Source organism: Heterodontus francisci, chromosome 2 (assembly GCF_036365525.1).
Source record: "Heterodontus francisci isolate sHetFra1 chromosome 2, sHetFra1.hap1, whole genome shotgun sequence".
Lineage (NCBI taxonomy): Eukaryota > Metazoa > Chordata > Chondrichthyes > Heterodontiformes > Heterodontidae > Heterodontus > Heterodontus francisci.
In genome coordinates this window covers 130,481,779-130,502,174 of record NC_090372.1, presented here as the reverse complement: position 1 = coordinate 130,502,174, position 20,396 = coordinate 130,481,779, and the positions used below count along the sequence as shown (strand labels likewise).

Sequence of the window (20,396 nt, the reverse complement as noted above, 5' to 3'; positions counted from 1 at the left end):
AATTATCTCTTTAGGTTTAAGCTGATGGCAAGGTCCGCCTCCCCACAATGAACAAAACCGTGCTGAGAGCTTATGTTCATCATTCAGATGAGCTAACCATGAAAAATTGGGCACAATCATTTCAGTGCAATAGCCTAGGTCAGCCAGCTTTTCCCACCTTAGATTTTGCCAGTCTCATATTAGGACAATTCTTTTCTTTTTAGTCATTTAAATTGACAACCATATATGAAGGTTGAAATTGAGATCATGGATACGGACAAGCCAACAATTCAATTGTCTCAATCAAAACACTCAAAAAAGACTAATGCCAGAATGTAGATAAGAAGAGTTTCTACCAATCCCCAGTAAATTTGTGCATATATATCAATAGATCTTAATTTTTCTTTGGTCAGCGGGATGATCAATGCACACAAAACAACTTTTCACTGTGTTTTAGAGTCAACCAACCTAAATTACTGTTCGCCCTGGACTACTAGACTAAGGTACCGGACTATCAAGTCTGCCACAGAGGTTTGACAGTTCCGATCACCCAACAGAAGGCTATCATTTTGGGACAAAGTCAACCCCAACAAAACCCCAGTTACTTTCTTTGTGGGAAGAATACTCACTACTGGTCATTAGATAACTGATAAGCATGGTTTTTAAGCCATCACTTGGTGAAATGCAGGTCCAAGGAAGTACTTCTGAGCAGCATAACTCAACATAAAGGGCTGAATTTTCCCAGTTGAGTTGCGATTCCAACATCAGCCTCAATTCCGGGTCAGGAACCTGGAAGTGGCCATGATGGGACGTTGGTCATAATCTTCCCAGAGGCACCCAATTAAGAAGCCACATCTGAGAGCCCAGTCCAATTAAGGACGGCAGTTGGACCATGGAAGTGGAAGGCCCCATCGGGGGTGATGGGTGGTGCTGAGGCCGGCAGGAGACCACAAGGGCCCTTCAAAATGGAGGCACACTTTGCACCATTGGAAAAAATTAAAAATTGCAAAAGGCCACAGTTGTCAGGCCATCATTGTGGAGAGGGAACCCCTCCACAGGATGGCTTGTGGCCACAGCTGAGTCCGTCGCATCCCAGCAGATCCATGCTGGGGTGATTGGGTGGCGAATCAATGGCTCCCCCGGCCTGCCGCCCAGAGGCCGCCTGCATTTGCCTGCTAGGCTCTAGTCTCAGCAGGAGGTACATCCACCATTGGGAAGATCCCGTCAGCACCATCAACATTCTACCAATTGGTCCATTAATGGGCCTAATTGGTCAGTCGCCACTGCCAGGTGGGTAGCCTCTGTCTCATTGATCCTGCCTCTGACAAGATCGCTTGGGGGCGGGAACATGTCAGGTAGTCAATCCGATCCACTATTTTGCAATTTTGCTCCTAGTACTGCTTCCTAACCTGCCTCCACAGGATCGGGAAAATGCAGCCCAAAATGTCTGAGTGCACTATCAGCATCTTGCTGATCACAGTGGATGCACGCCATAGCCTGTTGAACAGCAATTTCATCAATTCGAGGTGAGAACTTCAGCTGTACCTGTTTGTCCTCTCAAATAACCCGAGATATATGAGTGCATATCTGCAAACTTGGCCTCCATATTAGTCCTTCCAGCATGTCATCCTAAGCTTCAGATTTTCTTATCAGTTATGTAATAAATATCTACCTTCCGAGTATTGAACTTAACAGCTTATGATTTGCCAATCACCTGATGCTCTAAAGGTATTGCAGGTAGACTTTTGAACTGATACGGAATGTGCTGATAAAACTGCAGCAGCTTTTGTGTTCCCAGTATACAAATGTAGGCTTGGTTTAAATGATTGCCCTGTCATTCTATAAGAGGATCCTTAACTAATGAAGTCTTGATAGGTTTACTCTATCTCTCCACTGCTGTACAGAGATCCTCAGGGTAGTGTCCTAGGCCCAACCATCTTCAGCTGCTTCATCAATGATCTTCCTTCAATCATAAGGTCAGAAGTGGGGATTTTCGCTGATGATTGCACAATGTTCAGCACCATTCACAACTCCTCAGACACTGAAACAGTCCATGTAGAAATGCAACAAGATCTGGACAATATCCAGGCTTGAGCTGCTAAGTGGCAAGTAACATTCGTGCCACACAAGTGCGAGGCAAAGACTATCCCAAACAAGAGAGAATCTAACCATCGCCCCATGACATTCAATGGCATTACGATCACTGAATCCCCCACTATCAGCATCCTGGGGGTTACCATTGACCAGAAACTGGACTGGAGTAACCATATAAATACCATGGCTACAAGAGCAGATCAGAGGATAGGAATCCTATGGTGAAAAACTCATCTCCTTACTCCACAAAGCCTGTCCATCATTTACAAGGCACAAGTCAGGAATGTTGATGGAATACGCTCCACTTGCCAGGATGGGTGCAGCTCCAACAACACTCAAGAAGTTCAACACTATCCAGGACAAAGCAGCCCGCTTGATTGGCACCCCATCCACAAACATTTACCCCCTCCACCACCAACGCACAGTGGCAGCAGTGTGTACCATCTACAAGATGCACTGCAGCAATACACCAAGGCTCCTTAGACAACACCTTTCAAACCCGCAGCCTCTACCAACTAGAAGGACATGGGCAGCAAATGCATGGGAACACCACCACCCGCAAGTTCCCGTCCAAGGCACACACCATCTTGACTTGGAACTATATCGCAGTTCCTTCATTGTCGCTGGGTCAAAATCCTGGAACTCCCTTCCTAACAGCACTGTGGGTGTACCTACCCCACATGGACTGCAACAGTTTAGAAGGCAGCTCACCACCACCTTCTCAAGGGCAATTAGGGTTGGGCAATAAATGCTGTCCTAGCCAGCGACACCCACATCCCATGAACGAATAAAAAAAAGGCTGAAATAACTCATCCTCGTTAATTCACTGGTTTGCATGGCTTTACATTGTTCTGACATTACATGAGTAAGAGGGTCGGAAATTGCCTCACATTAGTGCCGCTTGTGTGACCTGTCGACAGAAAGGCTGCAACAGATATGGGCAATGCAGATGCAGTGCCTCTGGGTCTGCAGCATGACAGGGAGGTGGAGCAGAGGCTGTGGAGAGAGCAAGCTCTGCACCATCCCTTCGATCAAGTTAAAGCCAGACTCCTCCAGGTTCCTTGAGAATGACAGAAGGCTTTCTGGCAGGCCAGCCAATGCAGCAGGCATCTGAGTGAGCATTCTCATCAGCGCTCTCCTGGATGCTGCCACATCAAGGTCCTCTTCTGAGTCCTCTGTAGCAGAAGTCATCTGTGACCCCACCCCCACCACCCCACCCCTCTGTAAACTGGCAAACAAATCAAACTTTATCCCTGGCCAGGCTGCAAGTCACTCATGTCTGGATGACTCACCACGTGTTGATCCCAATCTCTATGGGCTGGATTTTGTAGTGCGCGTAAAAAATGGCGGACGGCACGCACAGGCCGCGGGCTGCCACGCCACCGTGATCTTGAGCCCGGCAGTTCATTATCATATGCAAGGTGCCCGCCCCCCCATCAGGTGGTGGGGGCAGCCTCAGCGATACCGTGAATAGTGTTAGCTGTCTCTGCGCGGGCGCTGGCACACTTTTTAAAGGGCTGCCAGCCCTGCGAAGAAACTGCAAAGTTGCCCCCATCCCCCCACCAACTACACCAAAAATACATATTTGCCCAGTAGTCCCCCCAACTGTACTACCAGTGCAGAGTTGACCCCTTCCCCCCACTTCCCATCCCCACAACTGCACCCCTTACCACACATCCCCACTACAGTACAAATGCTGAGTTCACTCCGTCCCCATTCCCATCATTACACTACAAAGGCAGAGTTCCCCCCTCCCCCGTCTCAGTAGCACCAGCTTTCTCTGGATGGCAAAGTGAAGGCGCGTGAGTGCTGCCCGTCGTGCTGAAGATCCGGAACTGCAGGTAAGATCGCTGCGGATTAGATTTTAATTAATGCAAACAGCTGATTTAAATATGTAAAGTAGGGTCCAATTGCAGAGCGGTGGAGGGCCTGCCACAGAGCTTCCCTGCTGCCGGGAAGATCGGGCCCAGGATTCCTCGCGTCGGGTTCCGTGGTGGGCTGCTGCAGCTCTGATCTTCCGGCTCTCCCCATGGAACCTGACATCGGGAGGAGAACAAAATCCAGCCCTATGTTAGCCTCCAAGGTACACACAGTGCTAGGATGAAAGCTGGTGTTTGCAAGTTTCAGATCAAATGATGGGACCTTTTCGTAAATGCTGTGCTGTTGCTCTCTTTCCCCTTCCTGGGCCTCCTGTGATTGAGCAGGCAGCAATTCTCAGATGTCTGAAAGCATTAATTCAGAAGGGGAAGATTGGGGTAAGCGAAGGAGGCAGGATGCCCATGGTCACACCATCAGCGGCTTGCCATAGATGATTAACTGGAGGCATGTGGAAGCACTGAGAGGTGTGTGTGAAGCTGGCAGCATTGGTAGGTGTGTGAGAGTGGGGTGGAGTATCTGGATGTTAGGCATGAATGCTGAGTGTCAAGGACTGGTGTTGGGTGAGTGATGGGGGTGTGATGAATGGAGCAGCTTGAGAAGCTGGTGTTGTGTTGGATAGGAGATGTCATGTCCGGAAGTCCCGAAAAAATTAATATCCGATAGGGGACAGGGACTTAATACAATTAACTTAAGCAAAACATCAGTAACAAGGAAATGAATGGAACCAAAGAGTGAGAAATCCCCAGGACCTGACGATTTCCATCTGAGCGTGTTAAAGGAAGTAGGGGAGCGCATTGTAGGTGCCCTGACTATAGTCTTTCAGAGTTCCCTAGATTCAGGAGTGGTCCCTCTGGATTGGAAAGTTGCACATGTCACTCCACTTTTTAAGAAGGGTGAAAGGGGGAACCAAGGAAATTACAGCCAATTAGCCTTACATCTGTGGTGGGCAAGTTGCTGGAGTCTATAATCAAGGATAGGGTGACTGAACACCCAGAAAAATTTCAGTTAATCAGGGACAGCCAGCATGGATTCATGATGGGAAGGTCATGCCTGACAAATCTCATTGAATTTTTTGAAGAGGTGACTAAGATCGTGGACAGGGGGAATGTCTATGGATGTTATTTATATGGACTTCCTGAAGGCATTTGATAAAGTCCCACATAAGAGACTGTTAACCAAGCTAGAAGCCCATGGAGTTGAGGGCAAATTATTGACATGGTTAGGAAGTTGGTTGAGTGGTAGGCAACAGAGAGCGGGGATAATGGATAAGTACTCCGATTGGCAGGATGTGACTAGTGGTGTCCTGCAGGGATCTGTGTTGGGGCCTCATTTATTCACATTATTCATTAATGACTTGGATAATGGCATAGTAAGTCATATATCCAAATTTGCTGATGATGCAAAGTTAGGTGGCATTGTAGACAGTCTAGATGATAGCATAAAATTGCAAAGAGATATTGACAGACTAGGTGAGTGGGCAAAACTGTGGCAGATGGATTTCAATGTGGGCAAGTGTGAGGTTATCCATTTTGGACCAAAAAAGGATAGAGCAGGGTACTTTCTAAATGGGAAGAGGTTAAGTACAGTGGATGTCCAAAGAGACTTGGGGGTTCAGGTGCATAGATCTTTAAAATGCCACGAGCAAGTGCAGAAATTAATCAAAAAGGCTAATGCAATGCAAGCCTTTATATCCAGAGGATTGGAGGATAAAGACACAGAGGTTATGCTGAAACTGTACAAAACCCTGGTTAGACCCTACTTGGAGTACTGTGGGCAGTTCTGGGCACCACACTTTAGGAAGGATGTATTGGCCTTGGAGGGAGTGCAACGTAGGTTTACAAGAATGATACCTGGACTACAGGGGTTAAGTTATGAGGAGAGATTACACAAATTAGGCCTGTTTTCGCTACAATTTAGAAGGTTAAGGGGTGATCTGATCGAAGTCTTCAAGATATTAACAGGAAAAGACAGGCTAGATAAAGGTAAACTATTTCCACTGGTTAGAGATTCTAAAACTAGGGGGCATAGTCTAAAAATTAGAGCCAGACCGTTCAGCAGAGATGTTAGGAAGCACTTCTTCCTAAGGGTGGCAGAGATTTGGAACTCTCTCCCACAAAAACTAGTTGAAGCTAGAACAGTTGTTAATTTTAAATCTGAGATAGGTAGATTTTTGTTAAGCAAAGATATTAAGGGATATGGGCCAAAGGCAGGTATATGGAGTTAGGCCGCAGATCAGCCATGATCTCATTAAATGGCGGGATGGGCTCGAGGGGTTGAATGGCCTACTCCTGTTCCTATCTTCCTATGTTCCTATGTAAAGATGCATTCACTATATTGACCACCCACATGAGGTCATTAGACTTCTTGTTGTACTGCTGCTAAGTCCTCAGGGTCCAAACTCCAGGATTTGACCTTCCTGGCCACCTGCTTCCATTCCCTTCTGAGGGTAGTCCTTGAGGGCCTCCTGGCCCCTGCAGAACCATGGCATCTCACCTCCTGCTCACATGCACTATTATGCCTCCAGCACCTCATCTGTCACTATGGAACCCTCTGTCTGCCCTGGTGTTCACTTTGCAATAATTTACATTGGAGCAATATTTTTGTGCAGCTTCCCATTAAGGTTAAGCCTGCCTTTAAGAAAGCAGGCTGACTGTACCAGGTCATCTGCAAACATTGATGCTTGGGCCCCCTGCTGAGCACAGAGGTTGTAGCAGTTTAGAGGTGCAGACAATAGTACGGGACCCACTTGAACCTATGCTGTGATCATGCAGCTGAGGTGGCTACACCAAATTTGTGTGTTTACCACCTCTGTCTGCATTGGCGTGGACAGGACATGAATCCTGATGCCATGCACCCAAAAAAAGGGACCAGAAGCAAAGTCGAGGCACTGCATTCGGCTGTGAGGGATCATTCTCCTGCAGCTCAATACTTCTGTTACCTTCTGCCACATCTGTTTGATTTGGGTGGCTGGCCTTTTGTCCCATCCTGAGGACTTCTCTTCTGGCCCTTACCAACTCTAGTATCACCTCCAGGGAAGAGTTAGAGTACTGTTGGGGGGTGAGGGGCAGTACTGTTTCCCTGCCACCATTCTTCTTCCTGTAGCTTTCAGGAATAATGTTTGATACAGCCGTTCTGACCCCAGCCGGGGTCCCTTTAAATAGAGAGACTTTCATTGATAGAGTGGGCCGTCATCATGCCCTTACTCTGTCATTGGTCAGGAAACCCGGATGTGAAATGTTGAATTTGTGCTGAGTTAAACAGCAAAGTCAAAGTCCACTGCTGAAACAAACAGGTTCCCTACCCACTGTCAGCCCCCTCGTTGTGAGTGGGTCACTACAAATAACATGTTTCTGCTGAAATAGCAAAGAGTTTCACATGAATGTGTTCAGCATTCATATGTTACAATTTCACAAGGCCTTTAGAATTTACCTATATTACTAAATCCAATTCACATTATTTAATGCAATTATAATAGAGAATGATGGTATACATTGGAAAATAATCTCGCTCTTAATAGAATCCCCTTGGTAAGATAAATGAATAAAATCAGAAACAATACTAAAACATCCAATCCCAGTTCCCCAGACTTTTCTTGGATAGCAGATACCATACTTCGCAAGTTACTTACTCGCTAGGAACACGTTTTTGCTCATTAGTTCTTCTACTTTCTGCTCCAGTTCTTCCTTAGATTCCAGATGTTTGAAGCGGTCTAGTAAAATGCAGGATGAGATATTCACCATCATCTGTGAGAGGAGAGTGATCTGCTCTACAACTGGGTCATTCATTGTAAGGTTGATTGTTTGTTCTGAAAAATATAAAGTTTTTAACCTTTAATTTATGTAGATTATTATGACTTTTGTTCTTGTCTTCTGACTTTCTTTCCTCCTCACATGAAAACATTGATTCTTACAATGGGACAGCCCTTCAAAACAGGCTTCAGTTGCCCATTTGAAATGTGTGAATCCAATGAGGGTTTGAGTACAGTATATTCAGCTGTAGAGGATATGATACTACTGTTGAACCTGATCCTGATTTCAGCTGACATCAGCAGACACACTTCTCAGTAGGAGTCACTGAATAGTGATCAGCAATGGAACTTCAGCTGCCTGTCCTCTCCCTAGCACACAGACACAAAGGATAACTGTAGTGACTAAACTGTTTCCCCCAAAGGACATCAGTCAACTCAGCCTAGATTGGGAATCAAGCCTCAGACATTCTGCTCTTTGTGGCTTGGTACTGCACCATGAACTAAGCCATTCAGGGGAGTTGATAATTCACTTGACAAAGTCAATCATTTTGTTGTGAAGCTGGCTGTGCTTGCTCAGACCTGTATCACTGACCACAGGAATTATTCATGATAAAACCCCTAACATGCATAGCAGGAGATTCTAACTAAAAAAGCAGAAAAGGGAATCCAATTTAGATAGCTTCAGTTGTTTAAAAGTACAATTTACCAGTTTATTATTCATCAAGCACAATGGCTATATTCACAAGTGTCCTGAAGGACTTGCAGGCTTTATATATGATGGAAGAAATTATGTATGGTCAAGTGAATCGAATTTTTCAGAAGTAAATTCTCACAATTATTTAAATATTATGCCCAGAAAAAAATCCACAAAGTCTATAAGTTTGACTGCAACTGGCAATTTATGTAGGAAGATCCCCCCCCTCCCCCATTTATCATTTATAACAAAAAACAATATTCTTCATGTCATGCTAGACCACCACCTGCCAAGAATAAGGCATATTAATTTCGCCATATGGACCTTAAATTTCAAACTATTGCTGAAGTGAAGAAAGGACTTGTTAAAAAATCACCAGGCGCTTGGCTGGAAAAACTATTTTGGCATACCGACAGCCAGTGCTTCGAAGGACAAAGGGGTTATTCACTGCTCCAATTTAACCCACAATGGACTTTGAGCACCAGGTATTGTGTATAAGAAGAGACATTCCAGGAGCGGCTAAAACCAGAGAATCCACAAACAGACATGTTCAGACCAGCTAGTCATATGACTAACCTGCTTGGCAACCAGGGTTTTTCTGAATCGTACAAACAGTTTGAACTGAGACTGTCTGTTTACTACTGGACCAAAAAGACCTTTCCTGGCTGGCTCACCACAGCCTCTCCTGTCTGCTCCCATCTCTTTCTCACAGAACTCCAAATCCACTGAAGACACATGAACCCCAAGAGAGAAAAGTCTCCTACAGTGAACAAGGTTTAAGAAGAATACTGGGCCCAAATGAAAAGCAAGATCAACATACAATCAAGGACTCTACAGTGAGCTCGGAGATCCGTAACAAAAACCCTTTTCAGAGATTGCCTCAAACTTTTCCACTTTATTTCTTCTGCTCTGTTCTATCTCTATCTGCATGTGTGTATCACGTATGCATGCTAGCATGGGCTCACGTTTGTCTTTCCAAGCACTGCCTGTAAATATGCAAATATCTTTTCTAGCCATGGCTGATCTGTTTAACAAGTCATTTCCTCGCTCCAGCAACAGTTTAAAATCAATGTTTGTGACAAAATTAATGTGCCTCATTCTTGGCAGGTGAGGGCTGAGCATGACACCTCCATACCCATCGGAATGAAATGTGATTTGAGAAAGCACATTTCATTAAAAGGGTTGAAAGAAAATATAAGATACAGAAAAAAAACATGCATTTCTCTCACTCATTCCCATTCATTCATAAATCCTAAAACTTATTACATCCTGTCTTCACTTGGTGCCAGTGTTACTTTAATTGCCCCCTTTTTGACATTCCAGTAAACATGTGGTTCTTTGGGGAGGGTTTTCTTCAGTTTGCCCATTTCCATGGCTGCCTAGGGTCTTGAAAATTGTTAGGTTTAATTAGCCTTGAGATGGAATTTTTTTTTCAAGAGTGTCAGCAGTGGGTGTGTCCATCCTGAACTCTATTTCAGTACTTTGTTGAGTCATGCAAAGGCCTTTGACATCAGGGGATGCGTGGCTCTCTTTCCTTCTGACTGTGGGGGAGGATTCCTTGCTAATCTCCCCTTTGTCCTCTGGGACACTCCTGCCTGCAGGTATTTGTGCAGACTGTACTGCACTCCCCTGTGGCACCTCGACGAGGTGAGGCATCACCCTCATGGTTTCTCTGCCCCCTAGAGGCCTTTTTTTGTTTCTGCAGGTTCCTGTAAATGCTGTTAGCAACTCTGGTGGAGTGCATCTAGAGTCTGCATTTACATAGGAGGCTGTGGGGGTCTAACTTTTCAAATTTTTTGGGGTTGGCTGACTGGTCAGTAGGGGTTTCCATCCAGGATTCCACCAGAACTTCCTTTAACCTGCTCTCTTGAACACTTTTTCCCCTTCCCTTTCTAACCTTTTGCCAGCCTTGTGCCTGCCAGTCCCCTTTTATTTTCGGTGCAGGTCCCTTACAGTTAACCAGCCCTGTGCTGGAGGGTCCTCCTAACACCGGTACAGGACTTAGGGGTTCAGGTTTCACTGTAGGTTGGGGTTTCCCCTCAACCTGACACATGTGACACCTCCTGCAGTACTCCATCACATCTTTGTGGGGTTTTGGTCAGTCAAACTGCTGTCTTATGCAGGCTTTGGTCTTTCGTAAACCGGCATGTGCAGCCACTATAGTCTCGTGGGCCCTTCTTAATATTTATCTCTGGTAACTCTGCAGCACCACTAACTGGTGAATTACTGTCCTCTCCTTGCTCTCAGGTCTGTGAGGAGAACTCCATTTCCTCATCAGTACCTCATTCTTTAAATAGTAGCAATCAGGGACTCCATCTGCATCACTTTCAGACTGGGCAGCCTGTGCTAACTCTCGCAATACTGGGTCAGCTCACTGAGCCTCAGCTAGAGAAAATCCAGTTAATTCATTCCCAGGGTCTCCTAACTTTCCAAAGAAAGTCTCAGACAGACAGACCTGGCCATCTGCCTGCAATGCTAATTCAGTCTCTTACACATTCAAGGAAACTGCAGGGGTTTGTCTCCTGTCACTGTCCTGTCTCTCTGACCTCCAGCGATATTTCTTTCACTACTGGGGGAGCTACTACCTTCACCCCCCACCAGATCATTACCTAGGAGCAGGTCAACCCCGTCCACAGGCAAACTAGGGACAGTCCCTACAGTCACCGGTCCCGAAAGTAGGTCGCTCTCCAGGTGCACCCGGTGTACAGGTACAGGCATACACTGTCCTCCAATACCATTCACCACCATTCTGGTGTTCACTGCACTCTCTGGGAGGAAAGGTCAGGCCTTTTCCCAGTAAAAGGGATCTCGTGGCCCCTGTGTCCCTGAGAATTACTATACGCTTGCTTGCCGAACTCAAGGGGTATGCAGTTACTTTCCCTTCAAACACAAAACTCTGATAGCCTTCAGGAATCCCATTAACTTTTCCTGCACTTGCAGTGGTAAACTTCCTGGGTTGCACTCTTACTGCAGTTGAAGCTACAGCTTGTTTTGTTGTGCTCTCCTCCAGGATTCCTTCTTCACTGAGCGGATGTGCCCTGATTAACCCTACGGGTTTTCCCTTTAGTTTCCAGCAGTCAGCTCTTAAGTGCCCTGATTTATTACAATGGAAGCACACAGGTCTCCAGGTCTCACTCCTACTCACCGCACCTTCCTTTTTGGCTAGAGGAGGACCCCCTGTGTCTCCTGCTTTTTTTCCCCTCCCAGGACTGCTTGGACTCATATCACCTTCCCACCCTTTGTCCTTTTCGGATTTGCGGGGATGATTAGGAAAGGTTCTCCCCTGGGAAATCGACTCATAAATTAAAGCAAACTCATCGGCCAAAATGGCCGCTTGCCAGGCTTTCTGAACTCGCTGCTCCTCGATATGTGTCTTGATGGAGAGTGGGGGAGAGTTTTTAAATTCCTCTAACAGAATTACTTCTCTGAGAGTCTCATAGCTGAGCTGTACTTTAAGAGCCCTTGGTCACTGGTCAAAAGCCAGCTGCTTATTTTTTTCAAACTCCAGATAAGTTTGATTAGCTTGCTTCTTGAGGGTTCTAAACTTTTGGTGATAGGCTTCAGGTACTAATTCATATGCCCCGAGGATAGCATTTTTTGTCAGTTCATAATTTGATGAACTCTCATCTGACAACAGGGAATAAACCTCATGGGCCTTTCCAGTTAGCTTGCTTTGTAATAACAAAGGCCAGGTCTCAACTGGCCATTTTAGCTGCCTTGCCAGTTTCTCAAAGGACACAAAAAATACTTCTACATCTTCCTCATTGAATTTTGGAATTCGTTAAGCTAGTTTTAACCATTTTGTACCCAGCCCTGAATTATGCTCCTCCAAATTGGCCATGCTTTCACTTGGGTTACTCTGTCGCCCCCTACTTAACTCAAGCCGCTTCAAGTCTTACCATAACAGGGTTTAATTTTTAAAACACCCGTGTTTTTAGCTCCCCCTTGGTGAATCCTTGTTCACCGCGTTCCAATTATGAGGCCAAAAACACAGCACAAACAGATTTTCTTAGGTTTAAGGAAGAAAGGTTGAAATTTATTAAACTTAAACTCTAATTCAGTTAACGCCTATGGATACACGACTCACCCACGCTAGCATGCATATGCGATACACACATGCAAATAGAGGTAGAAAAGAGCAGAAGAAAAACATTTAGTGGAAAAGTTTGAGGTAATATCTGAAGAGTTTTTGTTACGGTTCTTTGAGCTCACTGTAGAGTCCTTGATTGTAGGTAGATCTTGCTTTTCGTTGGGGCCCAGTATTCTTCTTAAACCTTGTTCACTGTAGGAGACTTTTCTCTCTTGGGGTTTATGTGTCTTCAGTGGATTCAGAGGCTTGTGAGCAAGAGATGGAAGCAGACAGGAGAGATCTTCTCAGTCCAAAAGCAAACAGTTTATCTGCTTAAACTCTCTGCAGCTAGTTCAAAAAACACTGGAACAGCCAGTTGTCATGTGACCAGCTGGTCTAACCAGTCCTTGATTATATCACTTTAGCAGTCTCTGGAATGCTCCTCTTACACACAATACCCAGTGATCAAAAGTCCATTGTGGGTTGAATGTGTCAGGGAATGGTTGCTTTGTCCTTCCAAGCACTGTCTGTTAATATGCAAATGTCTTTTCCAAACACAGCTGATTTGTTTAACAAGTCATTTCCTCGCTCCAGCAACAGTTTAAAATCTACGTTCATGACAAAATTAATGTTTCTCATTCTTGGCAGGAGGCGGCCTAGCATGACAATAGCTTATATTCCCCATGCATTAACTGAAGTGAAAGCTAACCTATCTGGCACAGACCTTTGGGAAAAATGCATACTAAGTTTTACAAGCTCAGATACCTGTCATAGTTTTCAGATTAATAACCAGTGGACATTCCTGTCCAATCTTTCTCCATGAATAAAATCTCAGATATAAATGTATTGTCTCTATTAGGGCATCTTGTGGAACTGTAGTTTATTATCTAGGGTGGCATTGTAATCACAGGCAGCATGTGAATCCTGGGATTTGGAAAAAACTAATAAGTAACAACTGACTCATATTTCCCTACATGCCCATGCCATGCTTCTAATGTTCTCCCTTATTATTCTTCTATCTCAAATTTCAGTCTCTTTATCTAATCTATTTCACACCTCCCCGAGTTTCCCTAATGGCCTTCATACTTTTAATCATTCTCATTGATGTCATTAGGATTTACAACAGGCAGGCAATCCGCTCTGTCAAATTACTGCCCAGTTAGTGAAGGTAAAAATTACCCCATTGCATCAGGTCTCCAACCCCACATGGGTTTTCTGGGTATCCCCTGATTTTCTGAGATATTGGAGCCGTGCATGGAGTAGATGCAGGCCTAGCATATCCAGTCCAATAAGACAAGAGGCAGCATTCCCAGTTTCTCGCTTCACTTTCCTCCATACAGATCCTTGGGCAGCCCAACTGAGGGGTGCCTTTTGAAACTTAGCATTGGGGCTGGAATTAGAACTCCCAGAAACTGGAGGGTTTGCAGGGATCCCAGAACAGTCCAAACATAGATTTAATGGACAGTTACCCAAACATCCCAGCAGAGTGCTCCCCTCTCCTTACAGGGGCAGTACCCAAAGAAGAAAAAGAAAAAGAAGAAAATGTGTGTTATGCATGTGTGTATAACTGAATATATTATTGAAATTACAATCAGGCTAAGATAAATGAGCACAATAGCGACATCTACAAAATCCAAACTGTACCGTATTGTTGTAACTTTTCCAAAAGTTCATTAATGTTAATATCCAGTTGACTCTGAATGAAACTGCGTACAAAATTGTTCTGTAAAGCCCCCTATAACAAAAAAAAAGCATTTGAATCATGCTAATCTTGATTATAGTAGTCACAAATGTCTACTAAAATTAGCACATTGTTGTATTAAAAATACAAATATACTGTTGAGAAGAAGCATAAAAGTGACCCATATGAAAATAACTGCAGTAACACCAATCAAAACACAAGAGAATCAGACATTAGATTACTTTGTATTTTGGCCTGATCTTTTACATTGTCAAAAAATTCTTTCTTCTACAGAGAACTGAAGACTTATAATGAGCATTGTATCAGTGAGTGGTACGTTTTTTTGAAAAGTCATCATCAGTTTTTAAAAATATGAAGGAAATGTTATTTTGTGTGGAGAGAGGGAATAACTAGAAGAGCTATGGTCATTTCATCATAATGATGTTTCATGAATGTGACACAAAGATGACAGTGCACCAAGAGTTTATAAACAAATGGGGTAAATATGCTAAACAGTGTTTCACAAAAGTAGTTCTGCTTTAAATTTTATTTGGAGGGAAGGTAGCCTTCCTTGTCAGATGTGGTGATTCTGTTAAACATTATTCATCTGTATTTTGCTCCACTAGCTCCAACACAGAATATGTTTGTTACAACACAGATACAGTTAAATTATGATATTGTGAAAAAGAAGCCAGCATGAATACCCCTTAATTTCAAAAACTACAGAGCAGCACCAATCAGAATTAGTGTCAGATTGGCTCGGCTGCCATTTATCTTTGAGCCAGGTGTTAGGATCAAACCCAAGTTCATTATTTCCAATGCATTACTTGGGAAATTTTCTGATGCTCCAAGGCCTAATTTCAGGCAATAGAACAGTGGGTGGAAGCAGCAATTCAGATGGGAAACTGTTGCATGGTCCACTGCCAATTCTAGGATTTTCTGCCTGAAACTTGGCAGATAATGAGCACATCTTCCCAAATATGGGTGGGCAAATATATTCAAATTAAGCTATGACTTTGTATGTTGCATTTTCTATCATTAATAGCATAGTTAAATTGGATGTTGAGAACACAGATGTGTTCCTAGAATCTAGTGTTGCTATGGAGAAGAAGGAGTATTTTAAATTTTACATCAGCCAGAACACTATTTTGAACATGTTCAAAACTTTAGAAGTATTCCTTTGACTGCCCCAGAGACCTGTTTATCTGTTACTGATGGCTAAGGCCTAAAGCACACTCCACTTCATTGAGGCAGGCTCCATGACACTGGCAAAATACAACTTGGAACCAAGCAAAAATATGCTACTGGGCTGTCAGAACCTCTGCCAGAATGGAAAATCTCGGCCAGGAAGGGTTAAATTGTCTGAGATGCCATCCTTCCGAGCAGATGTTAAGCTGAGGCCCCGTCTGGCTGTTCCAGTAATTCAGTCAGATGTTAAAGATCCCAAAGCACATTGGAAGAAGAGTAATGTTCTCCCAGTCTCATCCAATACTTCTTTCTCAATTAATACCACCAAAAAAACAGATTAACGGCTCATTCAGCTCATTGCTAATTATAGGATTTTGTTGGTGCAGAATAACAGCTGCATTTGTCTATACAATAGTGACTGCAGAACAAAGACCATTCATTGTGTGACATTTGATGCAGTTAAGCGCTATTTAAAAATAATTTTTATATACAAAATATCATAATTATGTTTTACGACTATGTTGAGAACTAAATTTATATTCAAAACTATAAGATAAACTGAGTATTTCCGTAGTCATGGTAAGTAACAAGGTTGTCATCAACTGTAAGTCTAACATATGGATCCTGGATAGTTTATCCCATCAACATTTTCCCTCCACGGTCTATCAAATAAACAGAGTAGTGTTACTTTGTCAGATACCTGAAGCTGACTTAACATAGGAGTTCCCTGAAATTGCATAAAGTCCGAGGTTTTCAGCCATACTTCTGAATAGGTCTTCAGCTCTTCAACTACACTGAATGTGCTGTTGGCCTGAATAAAATACAGAAAAGACTATAAGCAGCTTGTAATATGAAATCAGTTAAAAGATCCAGATGTTTTACAGGAATAGGGCAGACTTTTAACTGGCGGCTGCCAGCTTCTCACCTGAAAATCTGGTTGGGATCTTTGGTACCCGTAGTCCAACCTTCAAGCCAGCGTTTAAATGGATGCCCAGCACCCCATCCAAAACAGGCAGGTGTCTGTTTGGATATCCAAATCAGGGTTCTATGTCTGTTTTAGAACTCTAATTGCAACTTTCATGGTAAAGTGGGAAAAGCATGCATTTTGCATGTCAGTCCCATTTCTCCTTGGGTTGAGAGGCCATACTGGCTATCCTTAAAATACCCAATGGAGGCATCTCTCTAAAGGTAAGTTGTTAGGGGTTTTATTTAAGATCTTTGTAAGATCACAATGAGCAGAAGTACTCCTCTGGGCCCACAGAAACAGGGAATGTTGCCAAAATTGTGCCCATTTAGCACTCAACTTGAAATTCTCCTCAGCTGGGTTATCGAAAGCATTGAAAACAAACAGGGGAAGAGCTCCTGTGTTGATGAGGGTAAAGCAGTTGATGTAGTCTACATGGACTTCAGTAAGGCTTTTGATAAGGTCCCGCATGGGAGATTGGTTAAGAAGGTAAGAGCCCATGGGATCCAGAGCAATTTGAATCCAAAATTGGCTTAGTGGCAGGAGGCAGAGGGTGATGGTCGAGGGTTGTTTTCGCAAGTGGAAGCCTGTGACCAGTGGTGTACCGCAGGGATCGGTGCTGAGACCCTTGCTGTTTGTAGTGTACATTAATGATTTTGACGTGAATATAGGAAGTATGATCACTAAGTTCGCAGATGATACGAAAATTGGTGGTGTTGTAAATAGTGAGGAGGAAAGCCTTAGATTACAGGACGATATAGATGGGCTGGTAAGATGGGCGGGGTTGATCAGTGGCAAATGGAACTTAATCCTGAGAAGTGTGAGGTGATGCATTTTGGGAGGACTAACAAGGCAAGGGAATATACAATGGATGGTAGGACCCTCGGAAGTACAGAGGCTCAGAGGGACCTTGGTGTACTTGCCCATACATCACTGAAGGCAGCAGCATAGGTAGATAAGGTGGTTAGGAAGGCATATGGGATACTTGCCTTTATTAGCCGAGGCATTGAATATAAGAGCAGGGAGGTTATGATGGAGTTGTATAAAACGCTAGTTAGGCCACAGCCGGAGTACTGTGTACAGTTCTGGTCGCCACACTAGAGGAAGGATGTGGAGAAGGTGCAGAGGAGATTCACCAGGATGTTGCCTGGGCTGGAGCATTTCAGCTATAGAGACTGAAAAGGCTAGGGTTGTTTTCCTTGGTGCAGAGAAGGTTGAGCGGAGATATGATTGAGATATACAAGATTATGAGGGGCATTGATAGGTTAGATAGGAAGAAACTTTTTCCCTTAGCGAAGGTGTCAATAACCAGGGGGCATAGATTTAAGGTAAGGGGCAGGATGTTTAGAGGGGATTTGAGGAAAAATGTTTTCACCCAGACAGTGGTTGGAATCTGGAATGCACTGCCTGAAGAGGTGGTAGAGGCAGGAACCCTCACAACATTTAAGAAGTATTTAGATGAGCACTTGAAACGCCATAGCATACAAGGCTACGGGCCAAGTGCTGGAAAATGGGATTAGAATAGTTAGGTGCTTGATAGTCGGCAGAGACACGATAGGCCAAAGGGCCTGTTTCTGTGCTGTATAACTCTATGACTCTATGACTTAAACTAATGATTAGTACATAATGTACAGTCAAGTATGGCAGAACAGAATCAAGGGTCAAACTGATCCATAATGACAATTCTGTTCTAATTGGCAACATAACCAAAAGAGCATTTTGTAAATATGCAGATGTTTTTTTGGTTACTGTATTGTTTATACATGGTTAAATCTGGGTTTGCATGTGACCAGACACATAAAATCCTAACATCTCTGATAGTCCAGTCAATGCCAACAGGAGGGACAGATGTCTGAATGTATCCGGTATCAACACCTGCTTTTCTTGAATAAAAGTCAGCGTCTTTTATTGTTTCTATTTGTGTTGTTTTAAATAGTCTTTACACTGATGTATATCTTTTTAATTCATCATGGGACTTGAGTGTGGTTGGCAAGGTCAGCATTTATTGTTAGTTCCTCCTTGTCCTTGAGATATAACTAAGTAGCTTGCTCAGCCATTTCAAAGGACATTTAAGAATCAACCACATTGCTGTGGGACTGGAGTCACATATAGATCAGACCGGGTAAGGACAACAGATTTTTTTCCCTAAAGGGCATTAGTGAACCAGATAGGTTTTATGACAATCCAGTAGTTTCGTGGTCACCATTACTGATAATCCCAGATTTATTTAATTAACTAACTTTAAATTATCTAGCTGTTGTGGTGAGATTGAGGGGCCTGGATAGAGTGGAGGTAAAGGGTCTGTTCACCTTCGCAGAGAGTGACGAGGGGGCATAGATTTAAAGTGATTGGTAGAAAAAGTAGAGGGGAGATGAGGAAAAATGTTTTCACCCAGAGGGTGGTGATGGTCTGGAACTCACTGCCTGAAAGGGTAGTTGAGGCAGAGACCCTAAACTCAATCAAAAGGTGTCTGGATGTGCACCTCAAGTGCTGTAAGCTGAAGGGCTACGGACCAAATGCTGAAAGGCGCGATTAGAATAGGTGGATCATTTTTCAGCTGGCACAGACACGATGGGCCAAGTGGCCACTTTCTGTGCCTTAAACTTTCTATGATTTGAACTCATGTCCCCAGATCATTAATTGAGGCCTTAAGATTACTGGTCCAGTAACCTCCATGCTACCAGACCTCAGCTTTCCCAAAAGTTTCACATAGGCGAAAATCAATCAGTTCAAGTGTGTATTATCTACACATTCCCTCAGCTGTGAAATTTAAAATCAGCCACATCAATGTTGTCACATTGCTATATTACATATATGTTTAAATTGCTTAAGTGTATTACCAATATCCAAAAGAAAAATAGTGTGGGCAGCTGGGGGGGTGGGGGGGGGGGGGGTGGCAGGGGAAGGACAAGCTAAGAGTTGGTATCTGCAATTAGTCAAGGGCGCTACATACATGTGAACTCCAAGGGGTAGATTTTCAATCTGTACGATAGCGTAAATCAGATGATAATGAGTCGGCAGCCCACTTTACATCCATCACCATTTCACTATCTTCCATGTTACATTATTGCACAACATCAAAATCTAGCCCCAAATATCAAATGCAGATTGTAACTGAATAAGAACACAAGAACAGAAGAAATAGGAGCAGGAGTAGGCCTGCTTCGCCATTCAAAATGATTATGGCAGATCTTAGGATTCAATTCCACTTCCCATCCGCTCGCCATATCCCTTGATTCTTCAAGAGACCAAAAATCTATTTATCCCAGCCTTAAATGTATTCAACGATGGAGCATCCACAACCCGCTGAGGTAGAGAATTCCAAAGATTCACAACCCTTTGAGTGAAGTAATATATCCTCATCTCAGTCCGAAATGATCGGCCAATTAACCTGAGACTGTGCCCCCCTTTTTTAGATTCCATGACCAGTGGAAACAATTTCTCAGTGTCTACCCTATCTAGCCCCTTTAGATTCTTATATGTTTCAATGAGATCATCTCTCATTCTTCTAAACTCGAGAGAATACAGGCCCAATTTACTTAGTCTCTCATCATAGGACAATCCCCTCTCCTAGTGAATCTTTGCTGTACCACCTCCAATGCAAGTATATCCTTTCTTAAATGTGGAGACCAAAATTGCACAGAGGATTCCAGATGTGGTCTCACCAAAACTCTGTACAATTGTAGCAATATTTCCTTATTCCTGTACTCCAAGCCCCTTGCAATAAAGGCCAACTTAATTGCCTTCTTAATTGCTTGCTTTACCTGCATGTTAACTTTCTGTGTTCCTTGTACAAACACACCCAAGTCTCTTTGAACATCAACACTTACAAGTTTCACACCTTCTAAAAAATATTCTGCTTTTTTATTACAACCAAAGTGCATAACTTCACACTTCCCTACATTATACTGCAGCTGCCATCTTGTTGCCCACTCACTTAACCTGTCTTTATCTCTTTGCAGCCTCTCTGTGTCCTCCTCACACCTTGCCTTCCCACCTACCTTTGTATCATCAGCAAATAGCTGAGGCCCCAGCACTGATCCTTGTGGCACTCCACTATTTACTGCCTATCAATTTGAAAATGCCCCATTTATACCCACT

The 20,396-nt window shown here is 43.7% G+C and overlaps 1 protein-coding gene across 1 annotated transcript in view; it reads right to left on the bottom strand.

The window, feature by feature from the left end:
- LOC137380771 (ATP-binding cassette sub-family A member 13-like) overlaps positions 1 to 20,396 on the bottom strand; it is a 330,301-nt gene that overhangs the window by 134,715 nt on the left and 175,190 nt on the right. The window contains exons 38-40 of the mRNA XM_068053109.1: positions 16,032 to 16,142; positions 14,107 to 14,197; positions 7,580 to 7,756 (exon numbers count right to left, since the gene is read on the bottom strand). Of these exons, the coding sequence (XP_067909210.1) occupies positions 7,580 to 7,756; positions 14,107 to 14,197; positions 16,032 to 16,142 (379 nt within the window). The remainder of the gene's footprint in view (positions 1 to 7,579; positions 7,757 to 14,106; positions 14,198 to 16,031; positions 16,143 to 20,396) is intronic.